The 21078-nt window shown below is 35.7% G+C and overlaps 1 protein-coding gene across 6 annotated transcripts in view; it reads right to left on the bottom strand.

Annotated features, from left to right (window-relative positions):
* Positions 1-535: 535 nt before the first annotated feature.
* The window catches only part of SYT14 (synaptotagmin 14), a 218682-nt gene continuing 198139 nt past the window's right edge, over positions 536-21078 (bottom strand). For 3 of the 6 annotated variants that reach the window (XM_019429417.2, XM_053909134.1, XM_019429388.2), the window contains 3 exons: positions 17171-17360; positions 14578-14634; positions 12577-13288 (listed from right to left, as the gene is read on the bottom strand). In XM_019429417.2, the coding sequence (XP_019284962.2) occupies positions 12975-13288; positions 14578-14634; positions 17171-17360 (561 nt within the window). In that variant the 3' untranslated portion in view covers positions 12577-12974. Of the gene's footprint in view, positions 660-12576; positions 13289-14577; positions 14635-17170; positions 17361-21078 lie in introns of those variants that run through there. The other 3 variants (XM_053909133.1, XM_019429392.2, XM_019429402.2) reach the window with 2 other exon arrangements.

Below are 21078 nucleotides of genomic sequence, written 5' to 3'. Positions count from 1 at the left end.
AAATCGGTAATATCTCAAGTACACAGTTCATTTCTTGCCCATGTAACACTTCTTCTGAAGAAACTGTTGGCTGGTGGGAAGGTGATTCTAGGATGTAAGCTCCTTTCATTTTGTGTCTCCACCGTCCCCTTGGACACTCGTCATCATCTGCAACCAGCTAAGGGAGGGGGAAAGAGACCCTGAAGGAGGCATTTGGCCTACAAATGAGGCTTATTACTCCCACTCACATTCTATCTGGCTAGAACTTGGTCACATAGCTACAAATATTTGCCAGAAAGGCTGGGAAATGTAGCGTGTCTCCAGGAAGAGGAGAACAAAGATTTTATTAATTTTTTTAATGTTTATTTATTTTTGAGACAGAGAGAGACAGAGCATGAAGGGGGAAGGGTCAGAGAGAGAGGGAGACACAGAATCCAAAGCAGGCTCCAGGCTCGGAGCTGTCAGCACAGAGCCCGACGCAGGGCTCGAACTCATGGACCTTGAGATCATGACCTGAGCCAAAGTCGGACGCCTAACCAGGCACCCCGAGAACAAAGATTTTATTAAACAGCTTACATTTTCCCTAAGGAAGACATCCTCAAGTCCCATCCAGCGATTGCAATGTTTTCCAAGTCCCATATCTCTGGTGACGCTCTCTCTTTTTCATCATGTTCAGTGACCTGGGAATTTAAAGACAAGTTAACCTGCTCTCCAACTCCACCAAATATATAATGTAGAGCAGGAAGTGGCTAAATACAATCACAATTCTCAATTGAAAAGGGGAATAATGAGAAACATACATCAGCCATCGATTCACAGCAGTGAAAACCCCTACTTCTCTCTAGAATAGTTTTTTATTTACTCTGGATCTATCCTGCCTTATCCATTATCTCTGTGGCCACCTGCTCTAGCTTCTGAGAAGGTTTACATGCTATGATTTCATTTGAAGCAGGCCTTGAGAACTACATGTCTCCTTCCTGGGGGGTTAAACAATTTTCATGCACATCCTTCGTGAACATGCAGTTTACCTGAGGTTGCTCTGAATGTGAGGCAACACTAAATAAATCTGATCTTTGCCACATGGTGAGTCCCTTTGTTTAGTTGTGCAGTCTTTTTTTTTTTTTTAATGTATTATTTTATTTTTGAGAGAGACAAAGACAAAGTGCGAGCAGGGGAGGGCAGAGAGAGAGAGGAAGACAGAGAATCGGAAGCAGGCTCCAGACGCCGAGCATATCTGCACAGAGCCCGATGTGGGGCTTGAACCCACAAACCGTGAGATCATGACCTGAGCCAAAGTCGGACACTTAACCAACTGAGCCACCCAGGAGACCCACAGTTGTGCAGTCTTGACAGGCCTTTCTTACTGAATACCACTTTTGGTCTTTTGTCTTAGTATTTGGGGTTCAGAAGCAGTAAACGTTTCAAGCCCCCAAGGCACTTAATCTCTGGGCTCTCTCCATTCCCTTCAATCTCTGCATGAAAATCATATACTTCCTGCCTGAGTTTAGTGCTTTCCTGTAATATTTTTCAGGAGAAAACATCTTGAGTAAGCTGTTATTCTGGCTCTTTGCATTCATTTCCCCTGAACTACAGGTTCATATGACCCCCTTCCAAGCGTAGCAGGCAACTGTTCCATCAAACGTTTTGCCCCTGAATACCATGGGTTCCAGTTTCTGCCTGCTGCTAAGCCCATGTAACATATTGCAAATGTTCATTCTCACAGACCCTCCTTGGAAGGTCCCAAAATTTGTTTTGGTTTTGATCATTTGTAGTAACAAGTGGACTTTAAAATGTGTAATGGCTCAAATACAATGGAGGGTTTTCTTCTTATTTATGTTAACATTCCAAGGCAAATATATCTGGTTGTCTCTTTCCTGTGAGGTGACTCAGTGACCCAGAATCGTTCTAACTCGTGACTTTGCCATTTCCTTGGCTTTCTGTTTCCTCTGTATCCAGCCAGTGGGAGGTGAAAGGAGGCATGCGAAAGGCACATTTATTTCTTAAAAAGCCTCTTGGAAATTGGTGCGCATCCTGTTTGCTCATACTCCACTGGCTAGAATTCAGTCATATGACCATTTCTAATTTCAAGGGAGGCCAAGAAATGTAAAGTGATCATATGACACAATAGAGGAAAACATGGATTTTGGTAACAGCGGGCAGTTTCTATCTTAAAAGGTTTGTTTGGAAAGTCTTCCCTTAGATATGTCAACATAGTATGCGCCTTCATTTTTTCCTCTAATTAATATGTTTATGAGATTCCTTATATAATGTGTTGTTTATTTGGCATTTAATTGCATAGAAGCATTTAGTGTATGATTTTATTATAATTCATTAAAAAGTACGAATCCAGCAAAATCTTTAACATATTTACTGAGACTTTTTATTTTTAAATTGGGAAGACCTTTACTTTCAAACGGGAACCGTGGAATATTTTGATCTGTGGAAAGAAAGAGTTGACTTAAATATTATTTTGCATTCCGGATGTCAAAAGAGTTACTACCAATTTGCAATTATATACCTGAATTCCTCTGCAATGATTACATATAATTTAATGATTTTCTAGTCGGAATGCCGATGTGCCTATTTTCTTCTGGAATTTCACTTTATATCAATTGCAATTCTGTGAAAGACAGTAAGCCATGACCCAAACGAATATCACTTTTTTGGAGTAAACTCATAAGCAAGTCTATTATTTTTGCCCTTCAACCTCAAATGTTTTAATAATGGAAGCCCAACATATCTGGGGGCAGGGGATGAATTCCGCAGCAAGTACTGGGAAGGGATACAAGTTCTTCAAACTTAGTTTAGATTCAATTATGAACCCATTTATGTTAAGCAGAAATGTTTCATGTTTTCATTGTGTTTCACTAGAGGCAACTCTTGCAAAAAAAAAAAAAAGTTAAACCAGGGAAATTGGGCATTGGTGTTGTACTCTTAAAAAAAGTTAACTAAAAAAGGCTCCCGGTTAATTTATGGAACTAAGGATTCAAAGGCAGAGATTAGATAGCGTAACAACATTGATTTCTGTCAGTTTTAAGAGCACTGAAAGTTTAAAAGTTCTTTTCAATATGGAAAATAGTGCTTGTTAAGTGTGTTTTTATAAAATCTTTGTTGCTGGAAATAAAATGGACATGGGAATGGAATATGAAAAACATATCTAAACTCAGGGTCTTTGGGAAAATGCCTAGAAAAAAAAGAATTGAAAATCAACAAACTGCTATTGTCAAATACAAAATGATTTTGTTAAACAGACTGATTACACCACTATGAAGTAGGACAAGTTCAAGGTAACTCAAAGAGCAAGCTAGGGAACAGGGTGTGAGTACACAGAGTCCAGCTAAAGATCCTGAGATCCTTTTAAAGCCACTTCGTTTCATTCTTGATTTATTTGTGAACTTTAAAGGAGATTATTTTAAAATGTTTAAAGTTGTCTGTAATCTATTTTCTTTGGAGGTCACATTTGACTTAGAATTAAAGAAAATGACTCAAACATTTTGATAGCAATATTTTATAGCACATTGAAATGAGAATCCTTTCAAACTGGAGATCTTAATAACATTTACATGTATCGATCCGATATTTGCTTATGTGATCGACATTATTTTGGGTAAAAATCCTATTAATGCTTATTTGTCCATGGTAAGAATCAGGGCTGATTTTTGAGCACGCTCATCTGAGAAGACAGATGCTTCCCATTCCAGGTGAGGGCTAAAAGGTGAAGAGATTTCTTACAGAAAGGTGAAGAGAAGGAACTTTTAAGCCACACAAAAATTTATTCTCTGGAAAACCAAACTGCCATTAAAATCTCCTTGGATTAATAATTTTAACAGTTTGTATATTGTTTACAGAGAGGTCAGCAATTTCTTCATGTAATACAATTATACAAAAGGGAAAAGGCACCGAGACAATCGGTGGGTAGATAGTAGAAAAGTAGACATGAGAATCAAACGCCACATACAGCACATTTTCAATTACATGAAAATGATTAAATATAAGCTCATTCTATAAAATGGGTCATTTCACACACGCATCTGTTTATATTTCTGACCCCAAAAGCAAATGAATTCTGGGACGATAGTACAACACTGTTGATAACCATACAGACACTTGTATATGTTAATAAGATCCATTAACGGTATACAGTCACTAGAAAATATGCTGGAGACAATTTAAGACCAAGGGAAATGTTAATCAGCAGTGCATTTCTTCAGGTTGTTTAACAGAGTTTTGCTCACAGAGCATTTAAACTTCATCACACTGTTATATCCATTATTAGAAAAATAAGTAAGAAAGCTCTGTAGAAACTATACTATTAAGGAAGCTTCTTTGCCTCAAAAAAAAAAAAAAAAAGAAAAAGAAAATAGGAAGAAAGGAAAGAAGCAAAGTAAGGGGATATTGAATATAAGATTCCGCTAACTGAATTTTCCATACAAATTACATTATTTTGAGAAATAAAGCACAATGCAAGAGTACTGAGCAGTGCTGAACATCATGAGTTTTAGAAAAGGAATAGATCCTAACATTTATCAAGACCCTTAAAGCTCATATAATAACTGGTTCTTCATCAAGACTAACTGAACTGAAAAGGAACTTGGATAACACTTCTTCTTTCAAAATTCTAGTAGAAATCCAGCCAAAGGTTAGCTGTCCTCTTTATGATAGTTTTAAAGATTCCTCAAAATTGTTGCCACTATATTTTCACCACAAAAACAGAAATCATCTAATTCAAATTATGCAGAAACATTATAAATGAACTTTGTAATGCAAGCTGCTATTGGAAATTTTTCTCTTAGTAAATTTAAAGTAATTATTTATAATTTCAAAATACTGTTAGAAGTATCACCATTATTTTCTAGCTGTGCTTCAAATATTGTTTAAATATACTTAAATACTAAGCGAGCTGATTTATATGCAAAGCTACCCTGGTTTCCCCTCACAAAACAAATGTGACATAATTATAGAATGTCATAAATGTTCTCAATATTTATTCGGAAGGACTGCCCCAAAAGAAACGTGCCATCTCCACGCCCTCCTCCAACACAAGCCTTCCTATGATGCCATGGTCTTCACTTCAGTTTTCCTTTTTTGAAATTTTGTCCAGTTATCATTAAAACCACAGCTTTTAAGCGTTCCTCACAAAAATTAAAAAACAAAATGTCCAAGCAAAAGAGAGAAGACCAAAAGGAGGGAATTGGAGGAAATTTAGGACATAATGTCCTAAAATCTCATTTTTGAGAAGTTGGCTTCCACTCCATTAGGATTAGAATCAGGGTTTATGGAGGGAGGTGGGTGGGGATGGACAAGATGGCTGATGGGCATTAGGGAGGGCACTTGCTATGATGAGAACTTGGTGTTGTATGTAAGTGATGAATCACTAAATTCTACTCCTGAAACCAATACGGCACTATATGTTAACTAGAATTTAAATAACAGTGAAAAAAAAGAGGATCACTTGTAGGTATTAAAGTTGCCATCCTACACCAGGGCTCTAAGATATTGTTCTTTTAGGCTTTAGGGGTCTTTTCTCTTATTGGTAATTATGTATTAGTTTCATCAACACTAGTGAAGGTTATGAACAGGAATCACTGGTGAGGACCTACCCCCAGCGTATAAAAGGTTTGGTTGTTACTGAAAACAACAGCGTGTGGAGGACGTGAGCACACTCAGAAACTGACAGACAAGTGCTGGTAAGAAGTTCACAGCCACCCCCTTCAACCAGATGTGAGGCAAGATAAGCAATCAGTCTTAGAGATATGGGAAAATTCCTACTTTTTCTCATTAGCACAAAATAGTCATATTTAATATTAACTGCTTCGATTTATGGAAATAAGCATTCCAGCAATATCTGAATATATAAACAAATTTCATAAGATTATTTTTTCAGTGTATAATGGGGTATTGCATTTCATGTATTGGGTATTCATTTTAAAAATAATGTGTCAGGTGAGAGATCACATGTTAAAGGAATAAACAGAAAGGTAGTAAGGGTTTTCTTTTTAAAGTAGCCTTGAATATTTAAAAGACAAGCTCAAACATCAAATACTAATCAGAATAATAAAGAAAAGGGTGAAGAAGGAAACTCAAATAATAGGACAATTTAAGATACAGACTGTCAGACTGACATTGAAATAATGTCAAAAATCTTGCAAAACTATTGCCATAGCAGTGACTTTGTTTTCAGTTATTTAGAAATATTTATGTGCTAACGGTTGAGATTCCATGATAAAATTATGCCAAACTTTTGTTACATTAATCAAGTTTCCTTCTCTGTCCCCAACCCACACAACATCCTAGAGTACTTCACACTCGTGGAGGCAAAGTACAACAATAATCACCAGAGCAACAGCTAACCTCTAGTGGCTACATATGACCATGCTTTGCTCTCTCTAGTCTTAGACAAAACCTGTCTGATCCCTGTGACTAAGGAAAAAAAAAGTCCAGGTATCACTTTTCGATAGGTATTACTCAGCTTTGATGAACTCTGGTATTTAATGTGAATGCACATGAATGCAAGTGGGGGGAAAAGGCACAGAGGAAGAGAAAAAGAACAATTTTAAAAAGAAACATTACCTGTCTTAAATAAGTAAATAAGTAAATAAATAAAAATAAAATGAAACATACTTGTCTAAATGTGGAGAGAAAGAACAAGTTTCATTTTTGATAATGGGCTAATAATTCTAGTCTGTTATACACTTTCACATTAAACTTGCATTATGACCAGACCAAACACAATGATACAGCAGCAGTTACAAAACAGCCCAATTCCATACCACATTATTTCAAATACTCAATTAGCTGCATTTTTCAGTGGGTCAATCACAGATCTTTGTTGGGGGAAAAAACTTCCAACATGTAAAATATATTCATGCAAAATATTACACCAGAGAAGAAGGTACAGCGACATTTTAAATGACGGAAAACAGAAACTCAGATGAACCTAATACACAGCATTTATCTTTAGAGATGAGAAAGACCCGAGGCTGCTGTATCAACTTGATATTTGAAATAAAAGATCCTAAGAAAGAGCAAAAACCATCAAGGAAATAGAGATTAGAAAAGAGGTGACAGAAACACTGGTGTTGCCAGTGAAGAATCCAGGATGAGTGTGAAGACAGAGAAGCCATTTAAGATGACAATAAAAGGCAACAGACCTTATTCTACACAGGAATGAAAACTGCCACCACCTTCAGCTGTTAACTACAAAACTTACCTACAGGTCAGTCTCATTTCAAGGAGAATACTGACAGAGAGAGACAGAGAGGCAAATATCTCCTCAGACTCTCTGCCTTATATTTATCACTGGAAAGACAGTTCACAGGGAAATATTTGAATAATAATCCAAAGTAATTTTCAGGAATCATAAAACCAACATAATAGAATTTATTATACCAAGGAACACTTTGAAAAAGTTATGTTGAATTGTGAAAGTACAGGGACTCATGATTCAATATCGCTTTTAATGTTTTCATTAAATATTTTTCTTTTTAAGGAAGCACAAATAAAAGATCAAAAGCACGAATCCTAGTCTCAACCTCACTCTTATTTATCACAATTACACTTAAGTTTAATCTGTGGATGCTGAAACATTGCTGTCAGTAATTCTCTATCATGAGCTCAATATTCTACACCAAGGTAACTCAGGCAGAATTTCCTGGGAAGCTTAATAAAATACAGATTCATAGGTTTCACTCCAGACCAAATAAAACAAAAATCTCTGGAGGTGGGGTTTTGGAATACAAATTAAGCTCTCAAAATAATTCTTAAAACACACGGTAGTTTGGGGCACACTATAGTTGTTTCAAATTTTGCCCTTGGAGAGAATATATTCCTTGATGGCAATCTAATCTGTGTTTATTCTTTAAGATCCAACTAAAGGGCAATTTTCTCCAGGAAGATTTTTCTGATCCCATGTTGTACTCCTCTACTAAATGTGTATCATTCTGCGGCTATCTTCTCACCTTAGGATGCAAGCTTTGTGAGGGCAGAGACTTTGTCTATCTAATATACTATCTCTGCATCTGTAGCACTTAGAACAATACATTACACATAGTAGGTGCTCTTATAAATATATGTAAAATAAAGGAATGAATAAATCCATGCATTGCATAAAATTCATAAAAAACTGAGACCTATATAACAGTATCATTGATTTATTCTGTAAGAAATTTAGCTCGATTCAGTATTTATTATGTGCCTACTATGAGCACAGGGCACATAAAGATAGTAACACAAGGCATTAACTCATATTAAGGGAGAAAGAAAAACATATAATAAAATAAGCTGTAATGCAGTTAAACCTTAATAATGAGTATGAAAGAAACATAAATAAAGTGCAATGAGAGCACAGAGGAAGACAGAGGTCATTCCTCTCACCACTGATGTGGGCGAGATACCTGCTAAAGGATACAGGATATCTCCTTCATGGGGTAGAAAGGGGATCATATACAATTAAAGTATCTTGGATTCCCAAAACTGGACAAGGAGAACAAACTGATTAACATACTTTCAGAATATAAGCATAGGCTAAACTTGTGGAGTAAATTAATCTCCAAGTCCCTGGAAATCAAAGTCATCTACAAACTATCACACAGAAGTACCATTTATATCCTGAGAAGAAAAAAAAAAATCTGATCTTCTTTTCTTCTTTGTCTTGTATTTCTCTTTCCCAAGCTCTGTTTTGTTCTTCTCTTTTTCCAGTTCTGCCATTCCATTTAGGTGGGTGGCATTACTGGTGAATATAATGTTGTTCTGTTTTTCTTGCAACTAGTAAAAAGGGGTGCAATTGCAGTATGTGTAGTATAGGTTTTAGAGTAATTTACAGCTGGATTCTAATCCTCGATCTACTATTTGCTTACTGGATGACCTTGGGCAAGTCTGCTTAACCCCTATGCTGCGGTTTCTTCGGCTATAAGATGTGAAAATATTACCTAGTTCATAGCACTGTTGTGAGAATCAAACAAAATAAAAAGTTACTATGCTAGAACTTAATTATAGAAGTTACCATCATCTTATTATGCATTTTGGTGGGCACAGATGCTACTTTAAAGTTAATTTCAAAAATGTCCCATAATGTATTTAACTTTCTGCTCAATATGGAGTTTGGTGATAATGATGGCTACCTCCAGTGCAGGCCATAGGTGAACTGGGAATGGTGAATGGAAAACAAAACAAAACAAAACAAGAAATAAAGGCTTTTGGATAATAATTATCAGTGCGAAATAATGTAATAACTATCAACGAGAAAAATCTCTATGAATTGACCATCTAGTCCTTGTGGGCAAACGGCAATTTTATGTTAGTGGATTTGTATCATTTCTATTCACACCTGGAAAAATTTGATGACTACTGCTCTTACTTCATCTAAAATTTATACCTTCAAATAGCCTCTCAGTTCACTTGAAAAGCTATGATATCATTTGGTTTCCATCGTCATCTTAAAGACCATCCTTAATTCTATGACCTATTCCCCCATTGGTGCTATCTTACTTTGCAGTCATTGATTATGCTTCTGATTCACTTGATAAATAAATGAAAATAATGATGTGGTATTGAGAAAATGATTTAACATGTAGCCCTGGTCATCTGCACTAGGCTGGATGAAACCACCCTACCAGGCCCTACACGTAAGCATGCATATGCTAATCAAGGTAGCTTAGATGTTTTCTTATTGGTTTTTCCTTGTTAAAATCGTGGTCCAATTTATTACTTTTGTCACTAAATACAACATTATTGAGAATTCACTGGATACATAGCAGTAAGATAGTCAAACGGATTTCACACAAAATGTGGACAGTACAGAAGACACAAGGTTACAGAAGAAAGCCCCTGAAAGGTAAGAGGATAGTATACTAACCAAATTTTTCACTGATTTGAAACACACTTTGTTTCCCGGGCAGTAATAAATGACTACGTTTTGCAGCTCATCTGGGAGACAGATAAAGCCTCTAATTCCAGGCTCAGAAGCTCCCATGAATGCCAGTCAATTGCCATATTTGGACTATCTCATTTTATTAAAGAACTTAGGGGGTTTTAAGAGAACAATAAGAAAGTGGGTTGTCTTTCTCACAAGTTTCTGAGACAACACCTGCTGCCCACCAGTGGGCTCCTATTTGCTGTAAATCACTGAGATAGATTTTGCCTTTATGCTTTCATGCAAATTTAAGCACACAAAAGAGCAGTAGTACTGTCTTGTACATTAGATTCAGTAGAGTGAAGTGGGTCTCTCGAGACCTATTTCATCTTTTTCTAAAAGAATAGACAAATTTGGGGGAGTAATTACTCTAAGTTGTGTCAATCCACAAGGTACAAAGATATATATTTTGCTGTGTGTGGAGGAGAATGGCAGCAAATAGCACCCAAAACCAAATTTAATTTCTAGTAAATACAGAGAGGAGAAAAAACAATCCATAAACTTGATCAATGGGTTTCTAATTAATTAGTTATCTGAAAAAGCCAGGGCACCTTCACCTTTTCGTGTGTGTGTGTGTGTGTGTGTAGTATGCATGTAGGTGTGTGTGTATACAGATACACGTACACATAATTCATAATCTTTGAGGACTTGGCAGCTGGGGTGGAGGTAGGGTCCTTCGTGAAAAGTTTTAAAATTGTTGATTAATTTTTAAGTCATTGGACTTGATATCTACACCAGATAACCCCATAAAGATAGATCAAAGCACATGCACAATTCTGGACTGAGTCTGCAGAAAGACAGATTTAGCAAATAACAGCTAGTTAGGTCTTTTCATCAGTGAAGGAGAAAGCACCACACTGGTCTCATAATATGTTTGATTATTGATTAGGCTTTGTCACAGCTACAGATATGACTCTTCTCATTAAGAAGATCTCAGTTCTTAGCAATACAGTCCGTTGTTGTGAAGCCAGAAGAGATACTTGTAGCATTGAATGCTTAAATCCAGTTTCCCAGTAAGGTGTGCGTTCCCCAGCCCCACCCCACCTTTAAATCTCTTTCCACTGTTGAAAATATGTATGCGAGAGAGTTCACCATTTGATGCACATTCTAACTTTATAACTTAACTCATCTATAAAAAAACCTGGAAAACACTTATTAGTGTAACAATAAAAGAATAGATCTTTCCCTTTAATGCAACTCTGTAACATACATTCTTAAACCTCACGTCACCCAATATGGCATTTGTATTTTATCTTCTAATTCATGTTATGAATGCATAGAGCTGCCATTTTTTAAACTAAAAAATATTAGGAGTTCACTGTCTTTTTGGATTTCTTTTAAGGCCTTTTCAGTAGAGCCAAGCTGATGCGATAATGTCTATGCATGGTTTTGTTATTGTGGTAATAACAGGTCCTAGCTTACCATAATATATAGTACTTAGTTGGGTCTGGGAACAATGGTATAGTGCTTTTTGGTAATTGGTAAATAGTATGTTTTTGTCTAGTTTAATTAGAAATCAGAAAGAGAGAAAGAAAATATTTTTCATATATACAAAACATTCTATTTAATAAAGTATATGCATAAAATTATATACTGGGTAAGAAGCAAAATTAAAAAGAAAACAGCTTATAATATTCCTGATTAATAAGAGTTCTAAATATAAAAACAACAAATGGAAACACCTTGCCATTTAAAAAAATTAGCACATTATACAACTTTTACAGACTTCAGAGGAAATAAAGATCTTGTGACACTGTTCTGAGGAATCTTTACATTTATAAAAATCGAAGGCCTAATTTTGCAAATACAACTTTCAAGCTGTATGAGCAAATTTAACTTACATGAAAGGCACAGGATGACATCACGTTGAAGAACGTATCTGTAAATTTCATAAAATCTAGTCACAAGTCACTAGAAATTTCATAAGGAATCTCAGAACTGTTTTTAATATGATGTTCTGACTCAAACTGAGAACTGGAGAGTCTTTATATCACAAGTACAAATTCAAGAGTGAAGAAGACTGAGAGAGAACAGTTTCTTATTTGAATGCTACCTGCTTTATGCAGTGTTGTTACGAAGTTCTCAGAGCAGATAATTAAAATTAAAATTCTCTTGAACTTGAATTGTTTTCAATTTTCAACAGCTTATCTACTATTTTTTTTAGTTTGTAAAAAATGTATTTTCACGTTACTACAATTTTAAAGAGTCAGTCGTGGAAAGAAATGTTAAAGTCCTGCTCTATTAGCTTCCTACATTGGAATACAGGAATACAGAAAGTGCTTTCAACAGAAAGTTACGTAGTTCTACAGGACAACCTGTCTAAAAGACTTGCAAGGGACCAGTACAGGGACTGGGTCTCTTTGGATCAGGCAAAAGCAGAGGCAAATGAAGAAATGAGCTTTTTTTCCAAAGTGACATATAAAAAAAATTCCTTTATGAAAATGAAGACTCGCTTGCACTTAAGATTTAGTGCTATTAAGAAGAACTGAGGCACAAGGAAACTAAGTGCACAAAGGAAAAATATCTGAAATGAAAGTGTTTTCTATGTAATCGAAACCCTTCACCGTTAGATATGCCTCATGACAGAGCCGGAGACGTACTTCTTCAGATTAAAGAACATTACCAACCCCAGGGACAAGCCAGTCAAAATACGTGTTTCCTGGTTAGCGTTTGTGGGGGCGGGGGCGGCGGGGGGGGGGGGGGGGGAGAGGACACTACAACAGTGTTGCAACTAAGGATTCTGATTTTAAAAAATCGGTTACAATTTTGATTTTTCATGAAAGTCCTGGCTCTTTGCTAAAGTGAAATTAACTTCAAACCAAAAGCATGTTCTTAAAACTCTGGAGAACTGTTAACTGTGATGATGTAAGTTTCTCATTTCCCAAACAAGCTCTACCAGAGACACATCTTTTCTTCCTTTATGTCAGGATTAGACGCTCTTTCCACAGAATTTAAAGCATTCTGGTAGAAGGTTGAGGATGACGCTTCAAAGAACAGCTCTTCTAATGGTGACTAGGTAAAAACAGTAACGCTGCAATCAGAAATAATGCTGCCTTGGACTGTAATTGCTTGTTTATTCTATTCATCATGACTCTAGTAACGCATGCCATCTACACACTTGCTGTCCCTTCGACTCTTTCATTTCAGTCCAGTGATTGAGCTCCTCTTCTCCAGAGCTGTTCAGACCTAAAGAAATCCAGCCTATCATCTCTTTCCTTTTCATGCTGCGTTTGTTATACACAGACAGTATGAGTGTCACATCAGAAAGTTGAAACAGGGCCACTTGAAAAACAAATGTTTCCTTGTATACTGGATTAGGCTGCCCTCTGCGGATGGATGTCTTGCATTTGGACATCTCTTGACCCATGGAATTCAGGAGAGTTAATTTAACATATGTATCTAAGGAAAAAAACAACAACATACCACAAATATCATTTGAAACAAACTCAAGACACCTTACTTGTGACATCTGCCGACAACATTAAGTATTTATACTTTATAAGGATATGGTGTATACCATGTTTCATGGAATTTCAACTGATTCCATTTTGATGTAGATGCTTATTCAATGTGCCAAGTACAGAGAATGCTAGGTAGGCAGAAAATCTTTTGTGGGTCATAATATCTTAACCTCGCTATTTCTACGTTATAGTTAGAATTTAAAGGTATACCTCATAATCCTTCCTCCACCCTCCCACCCTCCGCTTCCCCTCTCCCCCCCCCCTCCCCCGCTCCCCAGCCTTGACCTCCCACTCCCACCCCTGTCCAACCCCAACCCCATTTAGCTTCACTAAGCAGGACGTCATAGCATTAATAAACACTTAGCAAGCTCAATTAGCCACAACACTGTAAAGCATTCCACTGTGTTTTCAGAGAATAAGAATAAACAAACAAATAGAAATGAAGGCAAATGGAAAAGAGGAAAAGAAGACAAGAATGCAAAGATGACATCAAAACAGCTTAGGATGAAATGTCAAAAAAATCTCTGCATGGATGTGGTTTTTAAATATATTTTAAAAACATTTAAAAGGGCCAAAATGAAGCCAAATGCATTAGGGTTCAAAGTTTAGCAAATCAAGTAAAACTTTCTCCTGGTTTCATGCAAGAGTACATTTAATGTGCTTTTTGGATAGTTAAAATAAATACTACAGGGATTCTTTTTTGGCATAATTGAATGCGAAATTTAAAGTATGGTATTCTTAACTATTTTCATGAATTAGAAAAAAAACTGATGTGATGTTTCGTGTACAAAGTGAAACACAACAGTTCATCGCCTGGTTATTTGGAAGATAAACCCTCTCTTCAAACAACTGTGTTTTCAAGTTGGTTAGACTCATGCAAATGACCTTCAGCATGGTGATCCATCATGTGTACTTCATATCGAAATTTCAATTAATTTTAATGACAATTGCAATATTTCTCATGAAATATCATAGGAATCAAAATACAATAAATGAAAAATAAAACCTTTAATTTAAAAAGTTTTGCTTATTTTATACATACTCTGAATACCATCATCCATAATCAGAGATAAATTCTAAGTTAGTTTTATTTAAAGTACCACAGATAATAAATGTGCATTTTGTTTTGGAAACCAACATGGTGGACAGCTTCACTGCTGGCAAGTTTTAGGGTATTTTGTTTTTGCATGAAAAGACAACATCCAATTAGCCTCTACAGGAACTCACCTCGGATTATATAAACCTGTCCACCTATCAAGTGTTTTAGACAACAGAACAGTCCATCTGACAACAGGGGGTGGAAAGCAGTAAAAGAAATAATGACCAGATGTCAATTGTTGGGTGAAAGAGGGTCAAAGGTTAGAATTAAAGAGGAAACACTGTTCACTGGGGTGGAAGAACACAAAACTTCAGCATTTTAATTGAGGCAGAGGGCTGAACAAAAGGGTTGCTGGGTAAATTTCATGGAATGAGAATTTTTAAGGTCATTGTGTAATCTTAAACAAAAATTACACTGTTTTAAAGGGGGACATCTTTATAATGATATCCTCTTGGTCTAAAGCACATTGAACATAGAATCATGCAAATTATCAGACTATAAAAGACTGAATAGAAGTCATTATATAATTATTATTATGCTAAGTTTTGAAGTCTATCCATGCAATATTAAATATTTCAAATACTTCTATTACTTTCAATGTAATATAAAGTTAAGTTAAACAAAAGAAAATAGAACTGTCAACATTTTTGCTCTTGAATGTCCCCATGTTTCTTTCGATTATTCAGTCGATAACACAGTTCAAGGCCTACAACCAGGTATATACAAAGGGTCACCATCTTATATAATGTATACAGTATACGACAAACTGATACATTACTTTATAAGTACTCCACTTCTTACAATTAATTTTAATGTTGACTTTTTTACCTACTAGCTGCTTCCCAGTTAACACCATTAACCACCCTGATGCTGATGATCTAATTCTAAAATAGAATTGTTCTATTTTAAATTGTTTTATTCTATGAATTGTTCTAACTAACCCTTACCTACTCTAAGTTTGGATGCATTATAACCTCTCACCCTGTTTATTATCCAACCCCACTCTCTTCATTTTAGCTCTGGTTAGTGTTTCTCTGTTTCTATCAGAGTGGGTACAGCAAGGACAGAAAGGCAAGCATATCATTCCATTCTGCTATTTTTTAGTATTTCAAACTGGGTATTTGTCAAAAAATCAAACTGTTAGCTAAAGCACAAATGGCAAACTGATAGCTGCTGGCCGGATGTAACCCCACATACTTATTTTGTTTATCTGTTACAGTGTTCAGAAGTTTTCGATTTCAATGTCTTGAGGCTGGGCATGCATGCTTGCATCTGGCATGTGCCTCACCATGCTCCTTATCTCCTGCCTGCAAAGTTTGTTCATTTAAGGTACTTTCCAGGCCAGGCCACGTGAGTTTGCATTCTAAATAGGTATCAATAAAGATAACCCTGGCCACACTTCCAAAGTTGTTTATTCTAGTAATTGCTTCCTTCCCCCCTCTGAATTGGGGGACAATAATAATTCCATCCCTCTTTTATGCACCTTCGTCTGACTTCAGTCTTAGATAACCCTGTGAAAGACACAACCTTAATTTCACATATGAGGAAACAGACTTAGGGGGAGTTAGGTTATTCATCCAAGGGTAGAAATATAAACATAATTTTGGCCTTCTGACTTTTAATTCAGGAAGAGATACATTCCATGATGTCTGTAAGAAGCAAGGTTTCCAATATTACTTAGGGAAAATCAAATATATTTTTATGACTTTTCACTTAAATTGAAAAGACAATGCTTAGGACATTGGGAGGTAAAGTTCATTTAATTCAAGGGTAGAAAAAGTTTCCCCTCCCATAATTATTTAATACTTGGAGTAAAAGATGGCTTTTAAGCAAGTCTGTGAGAAATCTTTAAGCAAATTTAAGGTGGCCATTACTAGTTAAGATTTCCTTTCAATTGTTTAGGGCACTAACAGCCTTAATTTTAGAGAAGTATAAAGAAGCTGCTACATTCCTAGCTCATTTCTACAGATATCAATAAACATTAGGGAGGTGTACTGACAGTCTCTCTGTACTCCCATAATCCGCCCCCATGCCCGTGAGCGGGAAGAGAGATAAGGAGAGGGGAGTGAAAGGCATAGGGACCAGAGCAGAGGCATACCTTCTCACTTTCCTTTCCTAGTGTCTAGGGGAAATATCAAACTATTCCTTATTCTGTTTGTCCTGGTAAAGGCAAAGCCACGCCATTTAAGAAAAGACTGCAGGCAGTACCGATTTATAATATTAAGGGAGGAAAACTGTGAAGAAGCAGTTTCTTCTTAAATTATCATAGGGGAGAAAAGAGAAAAAAATATAGAAGTATAAACATTAGTTCATAGTACTGCATGCAGACAGAAAATACAACATCAATCTTAAGTTGACAACAACAGCCATACAGATTCCTGTGATCGTATCTGTGGAATATTAACTTTAAAAAAAAAAAAACTTGTAACTTTTTCTAGCACTGGAAGATAATGGCTATGATAGGGATAATTTATTCGGCAGGCACTATGAAAAATTAAAAGTCTTGTCTCCTTACAATTAATATTTTGAATTTCAAATTTTTCTACTTCCCAAATGACTGGAAATAGAAAGCATGAAACAGATTAGCTGATGATTATTACACCATTTCATTTTGATCAGTTAAGACTAAATGATAGGACTGAGGCCCTTAACACTGAGAGTCCCATAAGTGCAGAAAACAGAAGAATTAAAAAAAAAAATTTTTTTTTTTTTTTTACTCACTGGGTGGTCTGTTTGCTGCCAAGTTTTTGAAGTGGCTGCCTTTTATCACTTCTGCTGATAGTCTGCCAGTTGTGGCATTGTAAAGCAGGCCAATGAGGATTTCTGGAACGGAGCCATGTTCAAGAGACTGGCATGAGGATGTACTTTCGCTACAGGACATTTCTGACATGCTCATTTGGGAGTCACAGCCCTGTAATCAAGAATGAAATCTTTATAGTATTTTTTAAAAAAAAAGAAAAAAAAAGATATATTAAGAGATACAGCATAAATGCTGTGTCATTACAATTGGGTAAATCACAATAAAGACAAGAGCTGCAAGCAAAATTCCCAAAAAGCTAGATTCGAAGTGTTGTTCTTAGCATATTTTAGTCTCTGGATCTCTTTTCATTACACAGCAGTCAAAGAAATAATAGGACATGAGTAGGTTTCATAAATCCCCATGTATTTATATACAGCTTAGAAAGGATAAACTTCTTAAACTCATAGGTGTCAGTGAACTATTTTTGGAATGTGAAAAATTGTTGTTTAAAGACTTATTAACCTTAAAGACTGACACAGACTTAGGCTCAATTACATTAAGCATAAATGTCTTTACTGTGTCTTTAATGACACAGAGTGGAAAACTTTGATTAAATAAACAAGACAAAAAGATCTGTTACTTGTAAGTCAATATGTAAAACTGAGATATAGAAAGTTTAAAAGGATGGGAAATTACTTATCATGCAAATAATAACCAAGAGAAAATTGGTATAGATAGATCAGTATAAGTCAAGGTTAACTTAAAGGCAATAACCTCTACTAGAGAGGAAGAGTAAGCTCAATTTGAACTTTCATTTTACCAGGAAGATAAGGTAACTCCAAATTTGCAAGCATTTAGTAACAGGTGCTTAAAATACAGAAAGCAGAATTTGCCAGAACTAGAAAGAGAAGTAGGCAAATCAACAACTAATGGGGATAACTTGAGCATACTTCTTTCAGTAACTGACCAAACAGATAGACAAATAAATGCAGTAAAAATGTAAGATTTGAATACCACAATAAGCAAAACTGACCTAAGGGTAATCTGTAGAACACCATACCCCACAACCACGAAATATACATTTTTTCAAGCACACAGTGGTAGTTTTACAAAACTAATTACAAAAATAAAGCAAAGAGCAAAGATTTTTAAATGGCAGAACTCTTTCAGGATAGGTCTTTTAATCAGGCAGAAATCAAAACTATCTTCTAGTAAAGAGGAAAAAGTGCCCTATATATTTGGAAATAGCCCATGGTAACTAAATGATAATGAAGACAAGTTATCTGAAAAGAGTAATAAAAATAAACACTGGAGAGTCCAATTTAAGAAGAGAGAAGGCACAAAAAACAGGAATGAAAAAGGAGACGTCACTACCTATGCTATGGATTATAAAAACATAAAAGGAAGGTAAAAAAAATTTCTTCCAACAAATTTGAAATTCTGATGAAATGGATAGATTCCTGGAAAACTACAACTAACCAAAATGCACATAAGAAGAAATAAAATATCTAAATAGTGTTACTGAAAAAATTGAATTTATAACTAAAAACCTTTCCAAAACAAACAAAAAACAAAACTAAAAAACTTTAGGTAGATGGCTTCACTGGTGAATTCTAATTAATACTGCTAATCTTATGAAAACTCTTCCAGACGGGGAAAGAGGAAACACTCTCCAGTTTTACTTCAAGACTCTAGCAAAACCTTAAAGACAAAGCCTGACAAGGACATTATTTAAAAAAAAAAAAAAATTACAGGATTTTCTCATTCATGAACTTTGATTTCAAACCCTAAATAAACAACTGGCAAACCAAATCTAGCAATATATAATATCATACTTAATAGAAAAATTTTTGGATGTTTCCCCTTTGAAATTGGGGATGTGACAATAATGCCAACCATTACCACTTCTAGTTAACATTGTAGTGGAGATTCTACTCAGTGAAGCCTTACTAAGCCTTACTAGCCTTACTTAGCTTACTAAGCCTTACTAGCCTTACTAAGGGCAAGAAAAGAAAAGAAAGGAAGAGGAGAGAAGAGGAGAGGAGAGGAGAGGAGAGGAGAGGAGAGGAGAAGAAAAGAGAAGAGAGGAGAAGAGAGGAGAAGAGGAGAAAAGAGGAAATGAAGGAAAAGGAAGTAAAAGAAAAGGAAAGAAAAGCTATGGAAAGCCTTACTAGCCTTCTAAGGGCAAGAAAAGAAAAGAGAAGAAAAGAAAAGAAAAGAAGGGAAGGGAAAAAGAAAAGAAGAGAAGAAAAGAGAAGAGAGGAGAAGAGGAGAAAAGAGGAAATGAAGGAAAAGGAAGTAAAGGAAAAGGAAAGAAAAGCTATGAAAAAAAGATTTGGAGGGGAGGAGATAAAACTCCTTATGTGCCTATTATGTAACTATGTGTACCTGGAATCTAAACGAGTGCACAGATGAATCACAATTGCATACAAAGATAAAAATTATAAACCAACACATTGTTATATACCAACTAAACTTTGAGAATACAGTTTATTCAAAAATAGCATCTGTTAGAACGTAAGATATAAAATATCCAGGAATAAATGTACAAATGATATGTGAGGCCTCTACATAGAAAACTATGAATATTACTGAGGCAAACTGAGAAGTGCTACATAGATAGATATACCACATTAATGTATTAGAAAGCCCAATTTTGTTATATCCTCTCCAGATTGACCTGTAGACTAAATGCAGTAACAGTCAAAATCTCAATAGGTTTCTTTGTGGAGCTTGACAAACTAATCCTAAAGTGCTCATGGTATACGCATACAATGCAGGATTACTCGCCCTTAAAAAAGAAGGAAATCCTGCCATTATGTGACAACATGGATGAACCTGGAGGACATGAGGCTGAGTGAAATAAGCCAGGCACAGACAAATACTGCATGATTCCACATAAACGAGATATCTAAAAAAGTCACACTCACAGAAGCAGAAAGCAGAATGTTGGTTGCTGAAGGGTGGGGGTAGAGGAATGAAGAGGTGCTGTTCAATGAGCATAAAGTTACAGTTATGCAAGATGAGTAAGTTCTAGAGGTCTGCTGTACAACCCAGTGCCTGTAGTTAACGATACTGTGTTGTATACTTACGCATTTGTTAAAGGGTGGACATCGTGTTAAATGTCCTTTTTACCAACATATAATATAATATAATATAATATAATATAATATAATATAATATAATATAATATAATATAATATAATGAAATGGCATGAAATAAAAATACATGGTAGAATGCCCTGTTCTACTGAGTATCTACTGTCTATCAAAATTTATTATAAAGTTACATCATTTAAGACAATGTGACAAAAACAATGTACAATAGACTATCAGAATAGAAAGACCACAAATTAACCTAGGCATACACAGACACTTAATTTACAAGAGTGGAACCACAAAGCAGTGGGGAAAGGATCAAAATGAATAGTGCTAAGACAACTGGCTATCCACCCAGAAATCAATGAAAACTAACCCCTACTTCAAAACATGCCAGAAAGTCAATTCTGAATCTAAATATAAAAAGAAAAATGATAGGGGCACCTGGGTGGGTCAGTCAGTTAAGCATCTGACTCTTGATTTTGACTCAGGTCGTGATGTCACAGTCTGTGGGACTGAGCCCTGCGTGGGGCTCTGTGTTGACAGTGTGGAGCCTGCTTGGGATTTTCTCTGTTCCTCTCTCTCTGTCCCTTCGTCTCTCTCTCTCGCTCTCTCAAAATAAATAAAAAAACTAAAAAAAAGCAAAATGATTAATCTATATGTTAACATAGGGGATCATATTCATGATCGCAGGGTAGGGAAAGACTTCCTACAGAGGTTACAAAAGCATTAATCATAAAGGAGAAGTTTGGTGAATCTGACAAAATTAAAATTAAGAATTTCTAAGCTT

The sequence above is a fragment of the Panthera pardus genome, unplaced genomic scaffold (assembly GCF_024362965.1).
Source record: "Panthera pardus isolate Hobbes unplaced genomic scaffold, ASM2436296v1 HiC_scaffold_21, whole genome shotgun sequence".
In the NCBI taxonomy this organism is placed as follows: Eukaryota; Metazoa; Chordata; class Mammalia; order Carnivora; family Felidae; genus Panthera; species Panthera pardus.
Note: the sequence above shows the minus strand (reverse complement) of the source record. Positions and strands in the feature narration are given on the sequence as shown.